Source organism: Phyllobates terribilis, unplaced genomic scaffold, assembly GCF_046119375.1.
Source record: "Phyllobates terribilis strain yellow unplaced genomic scaffold, ASM4611937v1 Scaffold_1__5_contigs__length_1240528914, whole genome shotgun sequence".
Classification (NCBI taxonomy): Eukaryota; Metazoa; Chordata; class Amphibia; order Anura; family Dendrobatidae; genus Phyllobates; species Phyllobates terribilis.
The window spans coordinates 354,728,304-354,753,377 of NW_027362761.1; the positions used below are offsets into that span (position 1 = coordinate 354,728,304).

The 25,074-nt window shown below is 43.0% G+C and overlaps 1 protein-coding gene across 2 annotated transcripts in view; it reads left to right on the top strand.

The window, feature by feature from the left end:
* The first annotated feature begins 328 nt into the window (after nucleotides 1–328).
* The window catches only part of RILPL1 (Rab interacting lysosomal protein like 1), a 42,511-nt gene continuing 17,765 nt past the window's right edge, over nucleotides 329–25,074 (top strand). For both annotated transcript variants that reach the window (XM_073676186.1, XM_073676187.1), the window contains exons 1-6: nucleotides 329–858; nucleotides 3,058–3,208; nucleotides 9,241–9,359; nucleotides 18,832–19,056; nucleotides 20,041–20,213; nucleotides 21,048–21,140. In XM_073676186.1, the coding sequence (XP_073532287.1) occupies nucleotides 574–858; nucleotides 3,058–3,208; nucleotides 9,241–9,359; nucleotides 18,832–19,056; nucleotides 20,041–20,213; nucleotides 21,048–21,140 (1,046 nt within the window). In that variant the 5' untranslated portion in view covers nucleotides 329–573. The remainder of the gene's footprint in view (nucleotides 859–3,057; nucleotides 3,209–9,240; nucleotides 9,360–18,831; nucleotides 19,057–20,040; nucleotides 20,214–21,047; nucleotides 21,141–25,074) is intronic.

Consider the following 25,074-nt stretch of genomic DNA (forward strand, 5'->3'; position numbering starts at 1 on the left):
TGTTCAAGATTATTGTAAGTGTTTTTGCTATGTATACCCCTTTCCCATGTAAAGTGTCATGGAATAAATGGCGCTATAATAATAATAATAATTTTCCTCCCCATTTTCATTCTACAATATGTGATTGGACTAACAAACCAAGTGCATTGAGATTAAAGTAGCAAACACATTGCAGTCCCTCATAGAAACTCTTACATATTGCTGGTTTATTACAAATACAAGAGTTGTCATTCAGAGTTATCCGATTTGTGCAATGTGCATTTTCCCAGCCCTAGCATTGTAGAGATCATTGGTCAGTGAATGGGTTAATGCGGGAGCAGGCAGCTCGGACATGCGTAGTAGCGCCCTCTGGTGTCATATAGCCAGATCGCGTGTTGGCTGTGTTGGGTTGTTTGGCACTGGCCGCTCTTCTCCGCGGATCAGAAGGCCGGGACGAGGCTGCGGACTATGTCGCCCTCCCAGCCACACGGGATCTGAGCGCCGTCTGCAGGAGGAGGCCGCCCTTCCCCCGGCTACTCATCGGGAGGCGGCTGTGTGCGGGGCAGGAAGCAGGTCGGGAGGAGGGGAGAAGCCATGGAGGGGATCTCAGCCCTGGAGAAGAATGTGGCCGAGCTGACGGTCATGGATGTTTATGACATCGCATCAGCAGTGGGACAGGAGTTTGAGCGAGTCATTGACCACTATGGCTGCGAGGCTATTAGCCGGCTCATGCCCAAAGTGGTGCGAGTGCTGGAGATCCTGGAGGTCCTGGTCAGCAGGAACAACATGAACCCAGAGCTGGAGGAGCTGAGGCTGGAGCTGGACCGGCTGAGGCTGGAGCGGATGGACCGGATAGAGAAGGAGAAGAAGCACCAGAAGGTGAGGGACGGAGGACATGACACATACATGATGTGTCCAGGGGGACATGTCCTACACCCCCTTATAGGAGCCGCCACCCCGCAGTCACATGAAGTTTCTGCTGTCACCACAGAGGCGTCTTTATTGTGGCTCTCCACTTTCTCTCTGTGTGGAGCAGACTCACTGGGTGACTAATCTGGCTCCGATTGGTGCCATGCCGTCCCTGCACCCAAGTGTGAGTCCCATCATTGTTCCCTAGGAAGAACTGGAAGGCAGATGTGGAAATAAAGCGCCATTACCTGGCCAGCTGACCAGCCAAGTGTGCGTGGGCCTCGTGACCCAGACCATCAGCTATGGTGGGAACTTTTACGAAGACCCCCCACTATGTGTGGGATTTACTAACACTGTTTATGCCTGCGGGGGCAAACAGAAAAGGGTGCCCTGTGCCCTGTCGTAACCCCCCTCCGCCGCTCTGTCCCCTACAGATGAGGAGGAAAATATTAGATTAGACGCACTACATTTGATTAGGGGCATCAGGTGTTCATACTAAATGTTGCTGATATTTAAGGGGTTAATCCCATCTGCATGGATGGATGGATATTGTCAGCTAGTACTTGTACAAACAAGCTATTTACAGCCTTTCTTAAGATATTAACTCTTATTTTTGTGTACAGCTCCTTGCCTAGGAGACCGACCACCACTGTTGCCTAAGCTTGTAAGCATTGCCGTGAAGCTGGCCTGGATTAGGAAGTAGTCTGCCTCAGCTATCCCAGCCAGCCTCCGACCAGTGCTTGCAAGCACTGCACATGTTCTTCTGTCTAGCAGCGGTGGTCGGTCTCCAAGGTGACAAGCTGTAGACAAGTGTTACTATCTCAAAAACAGTTGAAAATGTTAAGTGGGAAATTGCAGAAATTCTTGTATTTACAAAAGCTATCCATCAGTATTTATGAAGATGGGAATCGCCCTTTAATGCAGTTCTGCACTGAAACAAGCACTTACAGTACTTGCGTCTCCCAAATGATTTGGCATCTGGCATAAAGACTCACCAGACGAGGGGAATGTTGATAGATATCTGCTCTAAGGTCGGTGGAAGTATAAATGCATATGGAGGACTTCCATGAACATCCATAGGGGTGATTGGGGCCTTACTACACCCCTATGTCTGCTAGTATTTTATTTTTCTCACCAGTTTGGCCAGGAAAAAAAAATTGTGCTGTGATCCATCATTGTCATCAAATGTTTTACAAAGAAGAGCAGCACTCACCATGGGGAGGACGTCAGGGGATGGCTAAGACAGCAGCTGAAGTGATAGCTGTATCGTCCATGCCCGAGAGCATGCATAATGGGCATCACCTCAAGTTCTGTCTGCTCCATCCCTTATGTCCACATTAATGTCTAGAACAGAATATGGTATTTTACCATGAGCATTGGGCTCCCATATCACTGAGATCCTTATATGTTGTTGTTGTGTGTTTTTGTTTTTTTTCCCTTCCAACACCAACTTCAAGAACTGCTTTCCATTTGGTGCCTATTAGCTTCCACTATATGACGGCCGCCTCTGTTATCAGATTATAAATGTGATGCTCTTTGTACTTTATGTTCAAGCCTTAAAGAGGTTGTCCACTACTTTAGCCATCGATGCATCATGGGGCATCAATGTAAATCGGCTGGGGTCCGGCACCCCCGCCAATCAGCTGTTATCGGTGGCGGCCGCCGGCTGGAAGTGCTTATTTGCGGAGCTGGCTGTCTAGCTGTAGTCGCTGCCCAGGGAACTACCCATCTACCTCCTATTCAATTTGATGTGATTCGGATGTGCAGTACCCTGCGGCTGCCACTACAAGTAGACGTCCTGCTCCGCAAGTAAGCACTTCTGGCCAGCAGGGACCCCAGCCGATCAGACATTGATGCATAATGGGGCATCAATGTAAAAGTAATGGACAACCTCTTTTAAGTTTGGTGTCTAAACTGGGCAAAAATATCTGTAGAGCTTTATTCACCGGACCAAGGCCAAAGTGTGGAGGGGGCAAACAACTTGGTCTCAGTCAAGTGGTGGGTGTTAGCGTAACTTTTTTTTATTTTTTTAGGACATCATGGAATTTAAATGAATTAAATTTCTTTATTTTACTCCTTTTACATAGCGCCATTAATTCCACATCACATTACAGACATCAGCATCATACATTCAAAGAATGTGTCACTAATAAGGCTTTCGTCTTTCAGGAACTTGAACTGGTGGAGGATGTTTGGAGGGGAGAAGCACAGGACCTTCTCGGCCAAATTGCTCAACTACAGGAGGAGAACAAACAGCTTCTTTCCAATCTGTCTCTGAAGGATGTCAATTTGACCGAGGAGGATTTCCAAAAGCATGAAGGTAAGCTAGCGGACATAATGGCTACAACTGTTAAAGAAGATCAGTTGGCTCTCCTGACATGTCTGTTTCAGTAAGCTTCTATTGATTAACCGTTAGGGTGCGTGAGCACGATTCGTTTTTCAAGCGTTTTTGCAGCGGAATTTGCGCAGCGTAAACTCTTGTAAAATTCTTGGTAATCCTTCTCCCATGGTCCCCAATGTCATTCCGCAAGTTCAATGCCCATGCCATTTTTGATGTGCGGAAAAATCCACAGCATGTTCATTATTTGTGCGTTTACGCATGCGGAATTGCCTTCTCAATGCATTAGAAAAACGCATGGCAAATCCACATGTCCAAAACGCGTGTCAAATTCCGCACGCGTTTTTCCAGGCAAGGACATGCTGAAATGAAGCGGAAATTTTCTGCATCGTGGGCACAGCCTCAGACTCATTATTTTTACTCTTATATAGCGTCAATAATTCTGCATGCATCATCATCATTGTCCCCATTGGGGCTCACAATCTACATTCCTTATCAGTATGTCTTTGGAGTGTGGAAGGAAACCGGAGAATCCGGAGAAAATCCACGCAAACATGGGGAGAACATACAACTCCTTGCAGATGTTGTCCTTGGTGGGATTTGACCCATAGGCCATCTTTTTGTAGCGCTCTGCATTCTACCATTCTGTATGGAAATGAATGAACAGATTGACCACTGACAATAACTATTCCTTAGCCAATAGCACGATACGCGATAACTATATTAGACGATTTAGGTACACGTCCCATTGACAATGAAAATGGTAACACCCAGATGTCAGTACATGTCAACATTTCTAAGAAGAATACTAGAGGAACAGCACAATGCAGAGTTTTAAGAAACCATTTTCTAGAATGGTTATCTTTTAAGGAAAGCCATTAGGACTCAAGTCCTCTACTAAAACACCATTCCAGCTGTTTTATTCTTTTTTATTGCCGTGCCCCTAGTCTCATACTCACCAGCCTCCGTCTTCATCTGTTATCGGCACTGCTCTGGTCGGTCTTCTGCAGGTTGTGATCTGCTGGATTGCTGCAGTGTTTGCTGGGTGAGTCTGAAGTCCCAACTCAATGTAAGTCTGAGAGCCAGAACGATGCTCTCCTAGACTTACATTGAGAGCTTGCGACTGTTACCTCTGACTTCTGGTCAAACAGAAGTTGTGGTCACAAGATGGTGGAGTGGGACCAGAGCGTCACAGGAAGAGCTGAAGACTGAGTTGGTGAGTGTAATATTAGGGTCAAGGAACTTAGATTAGTAACACCACTCCAGAACTGAAGAAAAAAACACGCTGAAGTGGTACTTAGAATGAATTTCAACAAAAAAAGCTGCATATGGGTAAATTCAAGTTTACTACTTTATATTTGTATTGCTCACAAAAATATTGGCATTTTGTGGTCTTATACTGATGTACGAGGGGCGTTCATTAAAGATTTCCCTTGACCCACTTCCTGTGGACTGAGAGCAATGAAACTTGGCACAGTTATTAGTCCTTCTCTACATAGGTGCCACCTGGGGGGACACACTTCTCCCATCTCTTTAGGCAACTGTAAACATTTCACTTGTAGAGGTCGACAGGTTGCTCCAAAAGCCACGTTGTGACTTTGGAAATCGGTCTCACCATCTGGAAAATGCTTGCCCTTCAAAAATAACTTCATTTTTGGAAAGAGGTGGAAGTCTGATGGTGTGAGGTCGGGTGAATAAGGGGGATGAGGTAGAATTTCAAAGCCACATGAGTATGCTTCCATTTGGGCAACTAATCCCACACTAATCTTGACATTTTGGGCTAGGTGGCGAATGGTTACGCTGTGATTGTCCAAAATGGTGACCACTTGCTGGATGTTGTGTACATCAATAGCAGAGTGGGGTCGCCCTGGAATTGGAGCTGTTTGCACCAAAGTCAGCCCACATTTCAATTGACTATGTCAATTCTTGACTACATCATATGTTGGGGAATCCTCACCATAAACCTCTTTCATGTCATTGAACGTCTCCTTTGGTGTGCGGCCTTTCAAGTAAAGGAACTTGACGACTGCGCTGTATTCCACTAAGTCCATTATCAAACCTCACACCACTTCAGCACCTGTAAAATCAAAACCGTTATCAGTTCTGAGTTGCAAATTGGCACGTAACCTATAGAAACTTATATCATTACACATGTGAAGTTTCAGCGTCCTATGATGAAGAGAAGTGGGTCAGGGGAAATATTTAATGAACGCCCCTCATATAAAAGGAATTTTAAGCCTTATGATTTGCTAGCTTTCTGCATAATTTGTCATATTTTATGTAGCCGGAGTATGCCATCAGAAAGGGAATTAAAAGGGTTGTCTGGCCTTGGGGTACAAGTCTGCAGTCACTCTGTGTCTACAGACTTGTGAATCCTCAAATCGCACGCACTGAGGATTTGATTTGAATACTTCTGGCCACATTCCGACTAGATTGTATTCAGCCTCTCTCAATACATTTGCATTGAGCGAGGCTGCCATGTTTAGTAGGCATGTGACATAGATGACATTATGCATTATGAGTACATAAATGCACACAAACACATATATATATATATGTGTGTGTGTGTGTGTTTGTTTTGATGCAACCATGCTGTGCATTTATGTACTCCTATTCATTATCTCCTTATGTGTTTAGCCACTTGTGCATTTAATGCTGCTCAAACATATCAAGTTTCATTATTTCATATACTTGATGTTGTATATTTACCTATTGGAGCCACATGATTAACATAGTGGTTACTTCATACATTATTCAGGTCCAGGTTCTCCACCTATTTATCATCTGTGGTGTGCCTTGTTTTTACTTTGTGCATTTTTGTCTTGTACATGTTTTCAATAAAGTTTTGGCAATTTTTAACTTGGGCCATGTAGTTGATTGTTGCTTTTAAATATTCTTATGACTTTTGTAAAATGCCCACTAATACAAAATTGACAAAAAAACCCTCCAAAATGACCATTTACTAAATTTAAAGCAATAATTTAACTTTGATAGGTTGGTGTTCAGATTTTGTTCCTGACGTACACCTCTGAATCCCTTCTAGCGGCTTCCTACAGACGTTCATGTGTTGCAGACAGAAATACCTCTCGTGTCCATTTATCCACTTAGAATAGAACGGCTTGTGCTGGAAATAGTGAAGCCTCTCCTGCTAATGGCGAATACAGATGAGTCGGTGCTATTGGCTGGAGCCCTGCCATGGCTACACGGCTCCGAAAGTGTGTAACGTGACAATGGCGCATCATTTATTACACAATTTACATGAAATACTGACTGTCCAAAGAGTAGACCGCGAGTACTGTACAACAGAAAAAACAGTTATCCTATTTATTATTTTTTTTCTGGACACAGCCAAATACCCAGAGATTCCGATTTTATAGAGCTCTATTTTAACAGCTATCAGAAATGGCAAAAAAACTATTTGCAGCAGATTTTTCTGCTGTACAAACCAGAGTGTTGGAAAGAAAAGATTCTGCTTAAAATGCATGCGTTTTTTTCCACTTTTTTCTTTCATTCATTTGATTGGTTGAAAAGTGCATCAAAAAACTCTAGAAGAATTGACCTGCTGCGGATTTGGGGAAAAAACCTTTTGAGGGTTCAAATCTGCAAGGAAAAAATAAGCAGCATGTTCATGAGCTTTGGAGTTGGAGTCAGTATAAAATGGACCGACTACAACTCCTAAAATATATAAAAAATTGGGTACAGTAGTTCAATGCAGTTTGTGGGGAATATTTTTTCATAAGAATTTGGGAAAGTTATGAAATGTCCTATTCCTGATCTAAGGGTCTAGACTTTTAGCTTAGATGAATCTGTGCTACAATAAATTTATCACTTAAACATGAGCCATGGATGAGGGAGTTGGAGGTTTGGCGTACTGACTCCACAGCCCTGCATTTGCAGCACATACTGCATTGTACTACTGTACCCAATTTATTATATATTTTTGGAGTTGGTCCATTTTATACCGACTCCATCAAAATGGACTCTGACTCCACAGCCCTGGTGTGAACCAGGGTTTAAGGTGAACCCACCAACCATCTAGTATCAGCATGTTGGATGTGAACATGTCTGATCCTAGACATCAATATTTTTTTAATTTTCTTTTGGGACCTGGTTCAGCATCCAGTTCTGCTAGTCTCTATCTGATCTTTTTATTCTCACCAACTAACTCATTCAGACATTGAAGTTTTTTTTTGTTTATGAATGAGAAAAACGGACCAAGTTTCATAAGTGTCTTTTATTCCACCCCCTCCATTCCCGCTCTCTTCAATCAATCAAATCTTTCTTAATTATTTATTTTAGAAAAGATGTGCAATATTCATTTGAAAGTTGTATTTTTTGTTTTTAAGTTCTTGAAGTGAAGGCGTACTGGGTACAGCTATTTACAATGCTGCAGCCGCCCCGCAGTGCTGAGAAATGTGTCCATCAAATCTATTTCAGATAATGTAACTGATCGACACAGGACATTTCTCAGATGTTCAGCGACTATTTTGGAAGTTGATTGTGTATTTTATCATTGTGACAACCTGCTGTGCACTAAAACATCAACAAAATGTGTTTCCGCAGCTCTGATGTCCCTGCTGATATCATTCATCGGCGTGTTGTAACGCCGGGCGCACATGCGTATTGATTGCCCCATTTAGCTGGCACATCTGTCCTTTCCGAGCCATTTTTTTTGTCATGCTGTCCACCAATAATTCATATAACATCTAAACAGAACAACATTCCATAAATGTAAGAGGTGGTGTCCATTATTTTCCAATTATTATTTTAATTTTTTTCTTTTTTTGAGACATGGCTGTATAGGGCCAGGTCCCTGTAAAGTTACAAGTGCTGCTCCATTTATTTCATAGGTCGCAAACCAATTTTTCTAGAACTATGAATAAACATAGTTTATAGATTTTCTTAGAGCAGGAGTGTACAACCTACTGCTCGTGGTGATCCATGTGGGCCCGGACATGCTTGTCTGCGTCTATTGGCTGCCAGTGGTGAAACTATGCAGCAAAAAAAGGCAATCAGTTTGCAACACTTTACATAGTGATGCAAAGTCTAAAAAATAGCCAAGGAACCCACTCCAAGAAATGCAATGCATGGAATATAGACCGCATCCAAATCCTAGGTAAAGTTATCAAAATGTGGTCTATTTTTACCAAGAACATCAGTGACAACGTTTTGACCTGTAATAGGTCTTTATCAAGTGCAAACAGGAAGATTGAGGTTACCTAGTGGTCCACAATGCTAGACCAATCACTACAAACCACGCCTTCATACAAAAGAACACTGGAATGGTGGCTTTCTCCTTGAAAACCTGCCATGCACACCATTGTTGGTCCTTTTGCCTCCTTATTATGGACTCATAAACATTAACAGATGTGTGAGAGGCCTTTAGTTGCTTAGAGCTTACCTTGGGTTCCTTTGTGATCTCAGACTATTATATGCCCTTCTCCTGGCATGGTTGTGTTTTTTTTTTTTTTTTTTTTTTTTTTTCTTTTTTAAACACCAGACTCTAAGTTTACCTTCAAATCATCTGCTAATTCTAACGGTTCACATATTTACATATTTTTACCACTCACAGACATGATATTGGATAATTTTTCTCAATAACAAAATGGCAGACTAATCGATTTTGAATTCTTTGTTTGATTTGGTTCTTTATCTACTATTGGGATTTTTGTGAAGGTTTGATCTATCTTCAGCGAGAGGGGAAAACACATATGACTGTCACTGGCCTCGAAAAATTTGTGTTGTGTATGTAACAGACAAATGACACTACAGTGTGGGCTATACAGTATGCAGTACTGTGTACAAGTAGTAGAATCTTTCACCTTGAAAAAGTATGGAATATATGTTAAATGGGTCAACTCCCGAGAGTAACTTTTTTTGGCACATAAAAGGTACATATGGACTGCAGTTGTGGTCTTGACAATCCCTTAACCCCATGCCTATATGTTATTTTTAAAGGAATTTTCTTTTAACATGGTAGCACCTAAGCTATCCACTCTTGTCTTTAATTCTAGGCATGTCAGAAAGAGAAAGGCAAGTGATGAAAAAGCTGAAGGAAGTGGTGGACAAACAAAGGGATGAAATAAGAGCCAAAGACCGAGAACTTGTTCTGAAGAATGAAGATGTAGAAGCTGTGAGTATCGGGACAATTTTCTATGTATGTATGTATTACACATACAGTGCTGGCCAAAAGTATTCGCACCCCTGCAATTCTGTCAGCTAATACTCAGTTTCTTCCTGAAAATGATTGCAATCACAAATTCTTTGGTATTATTCTCTTCATTTAATTTGTCTTCAATGAAAAAAACACAAAAAGAATTGTCCTAAAGCCAAATTGGATAAAATTCCACACCAAACCTAAAAAAGGGGGTGGACAAAAGTATTGGCACCCTTTGAAAAATCATGTGATGCTTCTCTAATTCGTGTAATTAACAGCACCTGTAACTTACCTGTGGCACCTAACAGGTGTTGGCAATAACTAAATCACACTTGCAGCCAGTTAACATGGATTAAAGTTGACTCAACCTCTGTCCTGTGTCCTTGTGTGTACCACATTGAGCATGGAGAAAAGAAAGAAGACAAAAGAACTGTCTGAGGACTTGAGAAACCAAATTGTGAGGAAGAATGAGCAATCTCAAGGCTACAAGTCCATCTCCAAAGACCTGAATGTTCCTGTGTCTTCCATGCGCAGTGTCATCAAGAAGCTTAAAGCCCATGGCACTGTGGCTAACCTCCCTAGATGTGGACGGAAAAGAAAAATTGAGAGATTTCAACGCAAGATTGTGCGGATGGTGGATAAAGAACCTCGACTAACATCATAACAAGGGTTGTGTAGAATGGGAGGAAGAAGGCGCTATTAGGCCGCTCACTATGGTGTCTGCAAATATGTAGACAGGGAACCGATACCTGTCCGTATGGATGTATATATTATAGATATAAAGTTTAAAATTGCGCCAGCGATAGTGGAATAGATTGGGGAGACAGGCTAATTTAGTTAAAATTCCTTTATTGGGTTACAATTTGTTATAAAAATGTGTAAAATTGGAATAGAGTAGGATAAAAGATAGTCCGTAAAAAGTACACTAGGTCCGGGTGTGTACAGTAAATATTCAATAGATAAAATAAAGTACATAGAGTGCATAAACTTCAATACATGAGTATCAGTCAATAGGCCAGCAGGTAGTTCAATTGGACTGGGTCAGTACTGGCATATGGTTCCGGTTTTCCTTGATGGAGGTATTGGTGCAGAGACCTGGTCAGACGTGGTGATTGTTCCTCAGCGTAGAGGGGTTTTTTGCTCCTTTTTGGATTTAGCTAGCGAGGAGGAGGAGGGAGAGAAAATTTAAGTATAGAGTTGTGCATGCAGTTGGGTGATCAGGGATGTGATCACGTACCTTCTGCTGGATGTGATTGGCCCACTTTTATCGTTGATCCTGTCTGTGGGATCTGTAGGGCCTGTAGACTTCACAGTGTATTAGTCATATTCAATCGCTGGGTCAGATTCGAACATGGCCAATGTTCTGAGGAGGAAGAAGCGGGGTAAGTAGGATCCTGCCTGGGGACCCTGTTTAAGTGGGGTCTGACCTAGGTGGGGTACCCGTCCTTTTGGACGTGCTTTAGTGTGTAAGTTCACTGACCTGTGATGGGTCCAGGGGGTGGGTGTCCTTACTGGAAGTCACCTGGGTTTGAGCGTGGTGGGTGCAGCAGGAGGCTCTGGCTGAGCTGTCCGTGGCGGCTGCGATGGAGGTTAGCGTCCTGAGGGGCTGAACAAAAATGAGCAATGAGGGTGGTCCCAGAGTGGTGCAAAGCAAACACAGAGGGGTTTCTGTAGTGCAAGGGGTACTTAAACCGAGTGGTTGTGCCTTTTGTAAGCCAAGGGGCTTAGTGGTGGTCCAGAGAGGTGGTAGTAGAGTATTATGGAGAAGCGCTCGGTGTCATACAGTCAGGTACGGCAGAAGATGCACTGGGTTTCCCAGGGTCACATGTAGCAGAAGGCTCTGGCTGCCCTATAGGGGAACAATGGTAGGCAGTCAGGAGGTGGCCACAGAGTGATGTAGGCTTATGTAGAGTGGTTAATATAGTGCAGGAAGTACCTTATATGAGCTGCAGGCGTATTGGTGGTCCAGAGGAGTGTCAGAGTTCAGTGCAGGGACACTGGGTCTCATGGGGTTAGGAAAGCCACCTGGTCTCGTGCGGTCAGATGCAGCAGGAGGCTCTGGCTGCACTATGGGGAGCAGTGGTAGGTAGTCAGAGAGTAGTTTTACATAGGAATAGATTGTATATGCTAGGGGTCTAAGCCCACTGGTACTCACGGTCCTGGTGGTCCTGGGGTATGGTCGTGACGTCCGGAAACCGGAGCGGGTGCGGTGTCCCGGCCGGTGACTGCCGCAACCCGCGTAGTTCCGGTGTGAGGAGGTGGAGAGGAGGAGATCGGGACGCGCGCTTCCTGCAGAGAAGCGCGCGAGATGCTGAGCGTGTGACACGGTGTCACGTGGTGCACGAGGTACGGAAGCCTGGGTGTGCTTCCTGGTCTGAGTTAGGGACAGTCCGTCCAACGCGTTTCAACAGCAGCGGCTGTCTTCATCAGGGATAGCCCTACCCAGTAGTATGGTGCCCTTATATACCTTGTGATGGTATAGTATACGTGATCCACCTGTCAATCATTAAAGGCGAATAGCTCCAATTCAGTGTTCAGTCCCTTTTGGTTTTAGTGTGTTTAATTTGAAAATCCATTCACTTTCTTTTCTAGACATATTCTTAATATGGTCACCCAGTCTCCAATTCTTATAGACTACCTGTATGCCAACTACTTTGATCCCTTTAGTGGATCCACTGTGTTTTTCCATAAAATGTTTGGAGAGTGGGTGGCCCGTGAACTTGTGTTTAATATTCCTGAGGTGCTCATTGATTCTAGTGTGCATGGGTCGTTAGGGAGAACCAATGTACATTTTTTCACAGGGGCATGATAGCCCATAGATAGCCCCTGTGGTGGTACAGGTTATAAATTCTGTGATGGGGTATGACTCTTCCTGGTGTTTGACCGTGTATTGTTTTTGTGTTATTACTGTTTTGCACATTTTGCATTTTTTACATGGGAAGAAACCTTTAATTTTTTGTTGGAATGGGCTATGTGGTATCTGGTTAATTGTGTAGTTCCTAACAGTAGGTGCTATGATGGATCCTAGGTTACGGGCTTTTTTAAAAATGAAATTGGGTCATTCACTTGTTCAGGAAAATTGTAGAAAGACACTGGCACATATTAAAGGACGACAAAGTAATTGGAGACCAAATAACCAACAGACCCAATTTCATTTTTAAAAAAGCCCGTAACCTAGGATCCATCATAGCACCTACTGTTAGGAACTACACAATTAACCAGATACCACATAGCCCATTCCAACAAAAAATTAAAGGTTTCTTCCCATGTAAAAAAATGCAAAATGTGCGAAACAGTAATAACACAAAAACAATACACGGTCAAACACCAGGAAGAGTCATACCCCATCACAGAATTTATAACCTGTACCACCACAGGAGCTATATATGGGCTATCATGCCCCTGTGAAAAAATGTACATAGGGAGAACCAAACGACCCATGCACACTAGAATCAATGAGCACCTCAGGAATATTAAACACAAGTTCACGGGCCACCCACTCTCCAAACATTTTATGGAAAAACAGTGGATCCACTAAAGGGATCAAAGTAGTTTGCATACAGGTAGTCTATAAGAATTGGAGACTGGGTGACCATATTAAGAATATGTCTAGAAAAGAAAGTGAATGGATTTTCAAATTAAACACACTAAAACCAAAGGGACTGAACACTGAATTGGAGCTATTCGCCTTTAATGATTGACAGGTGGATCACGTATACTATACCATCACAAGGTATATAAGGGCACCATACTACTGGGTAGGGCTATCCCTGATGAAGACAGCCACTGCTGTTGAAACGCGTTGGACGGACTGTCCCTAACTCAGACCAGGAAGCACACCCAGGCTTCCGTAACTCGTGCACCACGTGACACCGTGTCACACGCTCAGCATCTTGCGCGCTTCTCTGCAGGAAGCACGCGTCCCGATCTCCTCCTCTCCACCTCCTCACACCGGAACTACGCGGGTTGCAGCAGTCACCGGCCGGGACACCGCACCCTCTCCGGTTTCCGGACGTCACGACCATACCCCAGGACCACCAGGACCGTGAGTACCAGTGGGCTTAGACCCCTAGCATATACAATCTATTCCTATGTAAAACTACTCTCTGACTACCTACCACTGCTCCCCATAGTGCAGCCAGAGCCTCCTGCTGCATCTGACCGCACGAGACCAGGTGGCTTTCCTAACCCCATGAGACCCAGTGTCCCTGCACTGAACTCTGACACTCCTCTGGACCACCAATACGCCTGCAGCTCATATAAGGTACTTCCTGCACTATATTAACCACTCTACATAAGCCTACATCACTCTGTGGCCACCTCCTGACTGCCTACCATTGTTCCCCTATAGGGCAGCCAGAGCCTCCTGCTACATGTGACCCTGGGAAACCCAGTGCATCTTCTGCCGTACCTGACTGTATGACACCGAGCGCTTCTCCATAATACTCTACTACCACCTCTCTGGACCACCACTAAGCCCCTTGGCTTACAAAAGGCACAACCACTCGGTGTAAGTACCCCTTGCACTACAGAAACCCCTCTGTGTTTGCTTTGCACCACTCTGGGACCACCCTCATTGCTCATTTTTGTTCAGCCCCTCAGGACGCTAACCTCCATCGCAGCCGCCACGGACAGCTCAGCCAGAGCCTCCTGCTGCACCCACCACGCTCAAACCCAGGTGACTTCCAGTAAGGACACCCACCCCCTGGACCCATCATAGGTAAGTGAACTTACACACTAAAGCACGTCCAAAAGGACGGGTACCCCACCTAGGTCAGACCCCACTTAAACAAACAGGGTCCCCAGGCAGGATCCTACTTACCCCGCTTCTTCCTCCTCAGAACATTGGCCATGTTCGAATCTGACCCAGCGATTGAATATGACTAATACACTGTGAAGTCTACAGGCCCTACAGATCCCACAGACAGGATCAACGATAAAAGTGGGCCAATCACATCCAGCAGAAGGTACGTGATCACATCCCTGATCACCCAACTGCATGCACAACTCTATACTTAAATTTTCTCTCCCTCCTCCTCCTCGCTAGCTAAATCCAAAAAGGAGCAAAAAACCCCTCTACGCTGAGGAACAATCACCACGTCTGACCAGGTCTCTGCACCAATACCTCCATCAAGGAAAACCGGAACCATATGCCAGTACTGACCCAGTCCAATTGAACTACCTGCTGGCCTATTGACTGATACTCATGTATTGAAGTTTATGCACTCTATGTACTTTATTTTATCTATTGAATATTTACCGTACACACCCAGACCTAGTGTACTTTTTACGGACTATCTTTTATCCTACTCTATTCCAATTTTACACATTTTTATAACAAATTGTAACCCAATAAAGGAATTTTAACTAATTAGCCTGTCTCCCCAATCTATTCCACTATCGCTGGCGCAATTTTAAACTTTATATCTATAATATAACATCCAAGCAAGTTCAAGCTGCCCTGCAGTCCGAGGGTACAACAGTGTCAACCCGTACTATCCGTCGACGTCTGAATGAAAAGGGACTGTATGGTAGGATACCCAGGAAGACCCCACTTCTTACCCCGAGACATAAAAAAGCCAGGCTGGAGTTTGCCAAAACTTACCTGAGAGCCTAAAACGTTTTGGAAGAATGTTCTCTGGTCAGATGAGACAAAAGTAGAGCTTTTTGGGAAAAAGCATCAACATAGAGTGTACAGGAAAAAAAAGAGGCATTCAAAGAAAAGAACACGGTCCCTACAGTCAAACATGGCGGAGGTTCCCTGATGTTTTGGGGTTGGTTTGCTGCCTCTGGCACTGGACTGCTTGACCGTGTGCATGGCATTATGAAGTCTGAAGACTGCCAACAAATTTTGCAGCATAATGTAGGGCCAAGTGTGAGAAAGCTGGGTCTCCCTCAGAGGTCATGGGTCTTCCAGCAGGACAATGACCCAAAAGACACTTCCTAAAGCACTATAAAATGGTTTTAGAGAAAGCACTGGAGACTTCTAAGGTGGCCAGCAATGAGTCCAGACCTAAATCCCATAGAACACCTGTGGAGAGATCTCAAAATGGCAGTTTGGAGAAGGCACCCTTCAAATATCAGGGACCTGGAGCAGTTTGCCAAAGAAGAATGGTCTACAATTCCAGCAGAGCATTGTAAGAAACTCATTGATGGTTACCGGAAGCGGTTGTTCGCAGTTATTTTGGCTAAAGGTTGTGCAACAAAGTATTAGGCTGAGGGTGCCAATACTTTTGTCTGGCCCATTTTTGGAGTTGTGTGAAATGATCAATGATTTGATTTTTACTTCATTCTCTTTTGTGTTTTTTTCCTTGCAAGCAAATTAAATGAAGAGAATAATACCAAAGAATTTGTGATTGCAATCATTTTCAGGAAGAAACTGAGTATTATCTGACAGAATTGCAGGGGTGCCAATACTTTTGGCCAGCACTGACACTAATATATATATTATATTATATTATATTTTTATTTTCATGACTATGAAAATTGTACATTCACACTGAAGGCATCAAAACTATGAATTAACACATGTGGAATTATATACTTAACAAAAAAGTGTGAAACAACTGAAAATATGTCTTATATTCTAGGTTCTTCAAAGTAGCCACCTTTTGCTTTGACTGCTTTGCACACTCTTGGCATTCTCTTGATAAGCTTCAAGAGGTAGTCACCGGAAATGGTCTTCCAACAATCTTGAAGTTCCCAGAGATGCTTAGCACTTGTTGGCCCTTTTGCCTTCACTCTGCGGTCCAGCTCACCCCAAACCATCTCGATTGGGTTCAGGTCTGGTGACTGTGGAGGCTAGGTCATCTGGCGTAGCACCCCATCACGCTCCTTCTTGGTCAAATAGCCCTTACACAGCCTGGAGGTGTGTTTGGGGTCATTGTCCTGTTGAAAAATAAATGATGGTCCAACTAAACGCAAACCGGATGGAATAGCATGCCGCTGCAAGATGCTGTGGTAGCCATGCTGGTTCAGTATGCCTTCAATTTTGAATAAATCCCCAACAGTGTCAGCAGCAAAGCACCCCCACACCATCACACCTCCTCCTCCATGCTTCACGGTGGGAACCAGGCATGTAGAGTCCATCCGTTCACCTTTTCTGCGTCGCACAAAGACACGGTGGTTGGAACCAAAGATCTCAAATTTGGACTCCTCAGACCAAAGCACAGATTTCCACTGGTCTAATGTTCATTCCTTGTGTTCTTCAGCCCAAACAAGTCTCTTCTGCTTGTTGCCTGTCCTTAGCAATGGTTTCCTAGCAGCTATTTTACCATGAAGGCCTGCTGCACAAAGTCTCCTCTTAACAGTTGTTGTAGAGATGCGTCTGCTGCTAGAACTGTGTGTGGCATTGACCTGGTCTCTAATCTGAGCTGCTGTTAACCTGTGATTTCTGAGGCTGGTGACTCTGATAAACTTATCCTCAGAAGCAGAGGTGACTCTTGGTCTTCCTTTTCCTGGGGCAGTCCTCATGTGAGCCAGTTTCTTTGTAGCGCTTGATGGTTTTTGCAACTGCACTTGGGGACTCTTTCAAAGTTTGCCCAATTTTTCGGAATGACTGACGCACCTTCATTTCTTAAAGTAATGATGGCCACTCATTTTTCTTTACTTAGCTTCTTTTTTCTTGCCATAATACAAATTCTAACAGTCTATTCAGTAGGACTATCAGCTGTGTATCCACCAGACTTCTGCACAACACAACTGATGGTCCCAACCCCATTTATAAGGCAAGAAATCCCACTTATTAAACCTGACAGGGCACACCTGTGAAGTGAAAACCATTTCCTGTGACTACCTCTTGAAGCTCATCAAGAGAATGCCAAGAGTGTGCAAAGCAGTCATCAAAGCAAAAGGTGGCTACTTTGAAGAACCTAGAATATAAGACATATTTTCAGTTGTTTCACACTTTTTTGTTAAGTATATAATTCCACATGTGTTAATTCATAGTTTTGATGCCTTCTGTGTGAATGTACAATTTTCATAGTCATGAAAATACAGAAATTTCTTTAAATGAGAAGGTGTGTCCAAACGTTTGATCTGTACTATGTATGTATATTATAATAATTTTTTTTTTTTTTTTTTTTTTTTAGATTTCTGTTTATTTAATGGATTATTCAGTTATGTGTTTAAATTTAGGCAAGTCGGTGAAATACGCATCTAATGGGCATCTTGCACACATGAAATTCGAGGTTTATTTTTCAGTCTTTGGTCTATCTAGTAGTAATAAGTGTAAATGAATTAAACTTGTCAGAAATCAAAGAACAGTTAACCGATCATGACTTGATCCTGACTGAGTAGTGAATCATTTTACAATTTCTAAGTAAATCAAGTTGATTTCAATATTAACCTATTTGACCATAGTAATCTATAGCAATATATGTGCTCTTCTTTAGGAAGCGCTCCTCCCATCAAAGCTTTTATCTTCTTAATAAATTGCAATCATCATATTACATAGCTCTGTGTACTTACAATTGCTCATTTTGACTTTCTACCGAGCCAATTATTCTCTGCTCTGCAAAGAAACGGGAAGTCTCGTGTCCCTTCATAAATCATTCTTCTCCAACAACTGACCCAGCTGCTCTCACCCCCACTCCAATCAGGGACTTTTACAGTGATGACTCATGCAGGGAAAATTGACCTCCTGTTTCTACATAGAGCTTGGAAGGATTCAGCCAGTCAGTTTTTAATCACGTGATGTCATAGGCCTAATGGAAAACAAGAATTAGCTGGGTAGAAAGGCAAACTGAGCAATTGTAAGTACACAATGCTATAATAATATGACCGCAATATATTAAGAGGATAAAATCTCTGATGGAAGTGCTTCCTTAAACTGTTGGTTAATCAACGATTATTGAGATGTTTGATTCTATAAACCACGAGCTTTAGTGTTTTTTTTTGTTTTTTGTTTTATTTTTTATTCTTTTGCTTTTTTAATTGTGTTGGAAGCATAACTTTAAGCTCCCGGGCCTTTCTGCACAAGCTGAAAGAAACTTGAAATATAGCACATTGGTTGTTTCTCCCCCCTAAGAGACGTTGTTCAACTGCAAAAAGTGACATATAAAAGGGTGCAATCTATATACCAATTATCGAAGAATTGTACCTATTCAGGAGACTTGGTCTTTTTTGTAAGCACACATCACATGAAGACATAACAGACACCGTGCTGAAATTATTATAATAAAATAGTAATTATTATTATTGCGCCATTTATTCCATGGCGCTTTACATATGAAATATGTCATTACTTCTGAGGGGGTAGAGTGATGAGGATGACCAATATTATTATCGACCTCTTAAACAGTCGATCGCTATCCAGTAAAAACAGAACGCATGACACCTGTGTGAACAGAGCCTTATGTCTACTTTATATGTTAAAAGGAGAATCTAAATTCATTATTTTAAGTATGACTAGATAATAATCTTATGTGTCTTTCTGGGCCAACTGCAGTTGCAGCAACAGCAGAATCGCCTCATGAAGATCAATCATGACCTCCGACACCGCATTACAGTGGTAGAGGCACAGGGAAAATCGCTGATTGAGCAGAAAGTGGAGCTGGAGGCATATCTGCAAGCCAAGGAGCAGGAGTCTGGTAATATGAGAATGGAAATTGCTAAGCTGAGAGAGAGGTTGAAGGGAGAACTGGTGCAAAATGGTGACGAGAAAAAGGAACAGGTAGGTGAACTAAAAATGATGCTAAACAGCGGTCTAGTTGCTAGTTGTTAATTGGGTTGTCCACTACTTGGACAGTCCTTCATGTTTGACCCTGTTAAAATAAAAACACCTATACTCTCCTCCTATGCCGGCGCCATTCCTGCGGTGTTGACACTCGTGGTCCCTGGACTCACGTGAGGTTGTTGCGTCACACGAGCCCTGCACCAATCAGCGCTGGCGTCACTGTTCCAAGCTTCCGACAAATCGAACATCAATAGGAAGTGGGAGAGCAGCCACAGCCCTGGCTTCCTGTTGATGTTCAATGCGTCCAAAGGCGGAGACAGTGAAGCCAGCGCTGATTGGTTGTAGGGCTCACATGACGTAACAACCACACGTGAGCTCTGGGCACACGAGCGCCGACACCGCTGGAACAGCACTGGGGGTAAGTATGTTTTTGTTAATGGGGCCAAACCTAAGGAATAAGCAGTGGACATCCCCTTTAATAGTATATATTTCCTGAAAATGTTCAGAGCATCTGTCTCTAAAATATGTAGTGGTTTGTTTTATTTTTTTTGTGTTGTGGATGGGAGATGACTTTGGTGTGGTTCCATTCTACAGTTCAGACCATTCATCCACCCCCCCCACCCCCCCCCCCAGACTGCAGAAGGGGAAACTTGCTTGTGGTAGCCCACTAAACACCCCGGTTCACTCATGACTGCAAGACAACTGCCAAAGAATTGAAAGGACTAGCCTAATACACTGAAGACACCCGAGGATAGCCAATCATTGCACTCATATTTCTTCATCAAAGTCAGTCTTGAGTGGCACAAGAACTCCAGGAGAGAATGGCGACCAAAGGTTCCCTGTTCTAGTAGGAAAGGGTGACAATAGTAAAGGGGCATAATGCAGAAAGTATTTGGGGAGGGATGTGACATATGAGCAGAGCACCTGTGAACAGTACACAGGAAAGTCAAACTAAATTTATTAATTTTGATGTTTTTCTAGACTGAAGCCATAAATGAAGATTGTATTTTTGACTCCGAGAAATTATCTATGGACCTTAAAGACTCCAATCGGCCCAGATTTACATTGCAAGAACTGAGGGACGTCTTACATGAAAGGAATGAACTGAAAGCCAAAGTGTTCATGCTGCAGGAAGAACTTGCATATTATAAAAGGTAAGATTTTTTTTGTCTATGGGTCACATTGCCTTTAAAGGGGAAAAAATCCAAAGTGCTTTTAAAAGCAAGCAACTCTGCAGTTTATCTCTTATTAAAAATCTTCTTAATTCTCCCCAAAAAGTTTTTTTTTTGTTTGTTTACTGCTTGTTGCTTATGTTACTGGTCACCTCTGCATGCAATCAGAGGTGGCCGGTTTCCTAGGCAAGGAGCAGATGCTTGCAAGCTTCTTCCAGTAGAGCGTTCAGGTGCTGCTCTGATGCTGGCCATGTCACTAGATCCCGCCAAGCTCCTCTGCTTTTCTGATGCTGCAGAAGTAAAGCTGCCTCTGCTTGTAGGGAATGCTCAGCTCAATTCAGCAGTGCAACCATTCTGCTGGTCCTACTGACAATCATTAGGAGCTCTCTGTCCCCCGGTAGGCAGGGGAGCAGTGTGCTCCTGAGGATAGAACTTAAAGGGGTTTCTCAGCTGTACATACTTTCAGGTTTTCCTATAAGAATTAAGTGTTTGATTTCCCTGGATGAGACGGGTCCTCCAGAGCCAGAGATATTTGACCAAAATATGAGGATCCTGAACAGGGCCACTGTCTAACTCTCAACTCTCTAGTAGGGTAGGCAAAAATGGGTTTTCTAAACTGATCAACCCCTTTAAAAAAGATTTGTTGTAACTCCTATTTTTTTTACTTAGTTGACTCCGTGTCACATGTTTGTGTTGTGAAATGAAAAATAGGTATTTATTTTGTGCTTTTTCTGTATAATGACTTACGGTTTGTTTTTTTCACAGTCTGATAAATGACTTCTTAATTTTGATAATTTTGTGTTTGTTTGTCTGTAGCGAGGAAGCCGATGAGGAAAACAAGGTTCTGCAGTCATTCCCTGTAATTAACCCCAAACCTCCCAACCCACAAGAGTCTGGTATCAAAAGGCTGTAAGTAAGCTCTTGTGATTTAGTTGATATTTTAGTTAAAAGTAATTTTGTTAGAAATCTTTTTCTAATAGTTTTACTGTGATCACCAATACCTTTTTATACTATTTATAGTTTTAAACCATGCTTTATAAAATAAATAAATAAATCTGTAATATTCTTATTTAATGGGCTATATTGTATAACTCGGGATGGTGTCCTTGGCAGCGGTGAATGACCATGAGAATGAATCCATATACTGGCTGGAGCATGGTCAGTGTGCTTTATAAGACATAAAAAATTTCTTAAAGAGCTTTGATATTTTAGCTATACCTGTCACATAAGGCTTTATCTGTGCTAAGGCTGAACTGATGGCATGCCACATCTACTGGCATAAAATATCCTGTTCCTGCTAATTAGTTAAAGGGAATCTGTCACCAGGCTTTTGTCACCTAATCTGAGGGCAGCATAATGTAGAGACAGAGACCTTGATTCCATTTTGTCACTTACTTGGCTGCTTTCTGTAGTTTTTATGAAGTCACTGTTTATCTGTTCATCAGACTATCATTAGAAAACTAGTAAACCTCTTGCTATTTTGTTTTCCATAGTCATGATTTTTGTATTACCACACCCCTTAACGCTGATTGGCAGCTTTCAGCCTATGCTCAGAGTACACAGAAAGCTGCCAATCAGTGGTGTGGGCGCGGTTACACAGAGCTCAGCATTGAGAGGACTGCTAGATCCACAGCAGATATAAATGTTCCTTCTCCTCCTCCATCTCCATCCTAAAATAGAACATTAAAATAATTGATTTATTTAACTATATTAAACTCTCATGTGGTGTGTGTTGTGTTTTTTTTTTTTTTTTTTACATTATACTTGCCTGGCTTGAGGAGACCGCACACGCAGAAGAGAATGATGCGCTGCAGCTAACGGGCTTCTGACCTGCTCTGAGCTCACTGAGTGACAGGAAACCGCTCAGTGAGCTCAGCGCAGGTCAGGGACCCGCTCGCTGCAGCATGTCATTCTCTGCTCATCAGCTTGTGCGGTCGCCTCAAGCCAGGTGCTTATATAAGAGACATCGGGAGGTGAATACTACTCTCTACATTGTCCCTTGCTAGCGCTGATCGCAGCGCAAGCAGGGGACAAGGATGAGGGCAGCGTTCAGCACCCAGTGCTTGGGAACAGCGCTAACTGTACTGCTGATTCCCAGGCGCCAGTACATGTGATCCTGATGCAGCACACGGTTGCCACACGTATGCCACACAGGTACGCACAGACCTCTCTGGTACTGGTTTTTCCAGTACCGGAAATATCCAGATGTGTGAAAGAGGCCTAAGACAAAGAAAGATGGCGCTGAGCTTTCTAACAGGTCTTTCTACCTCACTCTAGAGCTGGATTCAGTCTGTACTGATCGCTGTAAATAAATAATAAATAAGATATAATATATATATCTGGTGCTGCTTGTTTCTGTGTGTTGAAAGAATGAATAGCAGGAATCCTGATCTGTGGGCTGTGCATGCAGAGCTCATAATAGTTACTCCTCCCACTAGCAGAGTGAATTGTAAGTTAGGACTAGAGCCTGCACAGGGGAAAACTGGTGGAAATGCAGGATACAAATCATATAGTTATTCCTTGTTTACACACAGGACAGTTTATTCTGAAAAGTTACTTGAAAGTATGGTTATCCTTTACATCAGGGCTAGGCGATTCATTTTCCTGAGGTGCCACATGAGGGACTGTGTGGAGGGCTGAAATTAATTCTGCTCAATATTAATATTACAGTTAACATGTGATAATTTTAAATAATTCAAATATTGAGCAGAAAGAAGTATGCTCCAGTGACCTCCCCCTGTATACTGTATGAGCCCACACATAGCCTCCTATATAAAGTATTAGCACTCTATATATACAGTGTAAGCCCCACATAGCCTCCTATATACATACATATATCCCATACACCAGAAAAAAAAAAAAACCTACCTCACTCCCGTTCCCGCTGCGCTCCGCTCCTGTGCACGGAGTCTCAGCCGCAGCGCAATGAAATGTCATGGCCTCCGCTGGCTCACACGCTGATTGGTGAAAGATGAAGCCAGCGGCACCGTATTCCACCAATGTATTCACCACTGTCTGCATCCTGGCTATGCAGATACCGGTGACAGCGGGTGGCGGATGGGTAGGGCAGGGTGCAGGTTGTGGGTCAGTGTTACAGCCCTCGACTGTCTCGGTCCATGGGCTGTTTAAATAACATGGCTATGGAGGAGGAGAAGAAATAAAGGCTCAATGATTGCTGGCTTAAGGGAAGAGAAGTGGAGTTGGCAGTGAGGCAAGAAGGCTTTGTCCATGAGGTTGGCATGTTGTCAAGGAAGTCGCCTTAAGGCCAAGTTAAGACTTCCATGACTCATGGACTATGTAGTATGACTCATGATGCACAGACTGGCTGTATCTCCGGAGGTTGTGGTTACTCTGTACTCTCTAAAAAGTGTGAGCGAGGCTGCGCCCACTAGACTGGTTCTTCCTGGGGGTATGCATATTAGATACCTGACTGTCATTCTTGAGGCAGAGAACAGTGAATCCTTGTAGTGCACAGTGCCTGCGCTGGGAGCATTCACAAGTCTGCAGTCACACAGAGTGACTGCAGACTTTTCATTTTAGACCGGACAATCCCTCTAAGAGTTAGCGATTACAGAGTAACCACAACACCTCATATGTCTTGTCTTGTCCAATCCAAGAATTCTTATTTCTATGGCAAGATAAACTCCCAAGAGAGATCAACTTGACTAAAGTATCACCATGTGTAAAGCAAAGCAATTTTTTTTCCTTTTGTTGAGATTTATTTTCTCACTTGTATAACACCATTAATTCTGCAGCGCTTTACATACATCATCATCATTGTCCCCATAGGGAATTTAGATTGTGAGCCCCAATCTGTATGTCTTTGGCAGGTGGGAGGAAACCGGAGGAAAGCCACGCAAACACGGAGGGAACATACAAACTCCTTGCAGATGTTGTCACTGATTGGATTTGAGCCAAATATTTCATTATGGGCCACCATGCTGCCCATTATGAGATCTTTCATTAACCATACCCATCCATTGCATCACACGTCAGAACATGAGGACTACCAGGTTACCATACAGCTGCAATATTTATATAGGTGCGAACACAAGAAATTAGATCTTGCCCTGTTAATCCATTACTTTGACCGGATTTATGCATGAATCCATATTTTGTTGCTGTAGCTTCTTTTCCTTTTCTAATATTCTGTACCACTGAAACTAGCAAACTTTAACGCTTTCCTTAAATGCATACGGCTTAACATATGTCAGATATAATGTGAAGTTGTTTTCATTTTTTGTAGTGATGAGTTCCACACAATATACAGTTATTTGCTTATTTTCACATCATGGCTTGTCTGTTTCCTCTCTATGGTCGCATATTCCAGGTAACCCGGCCTTCCATTACTTCCTCATGGTTTCCAAAGTCATTGAGCATGTAGTGAAACTGCACGATCCTGATGTCTCATCAGTGTGTCATCCTTTGTCACGTCCTCTTAACAGTTTTACACAATTATGTGTAAAAGTGTTATTTATTTGCAACTTCTTTTTTCATTTGTCGGATAACCATGTAGGTCCCAAAGTCATTGCTCGTACATAGGAGAAGGAGAGCAACCTTAATTTTTGGTGGTCCTGGAGGATTGAGGCACACTTCTAGTTTCCAAAGTATATGCCCAGCAGCAGTATGGGAGATGGGTATGGCTTGCACCCTAATGGAAGTAAAGATGTGCATTCAAAACCATATGTAAATATATCTATAGCGTTTATACCAAAAATGGGACATCTGGATTCAGTATCTATTGGCAATCTCTGAAAGGAATAGATGGGTAAAAAATGGAGTTGAGCAAAAATATTTGCGGCACTCTGGTGCAGCATCCAGTCTGTTCCTCCATGCCAGAAAG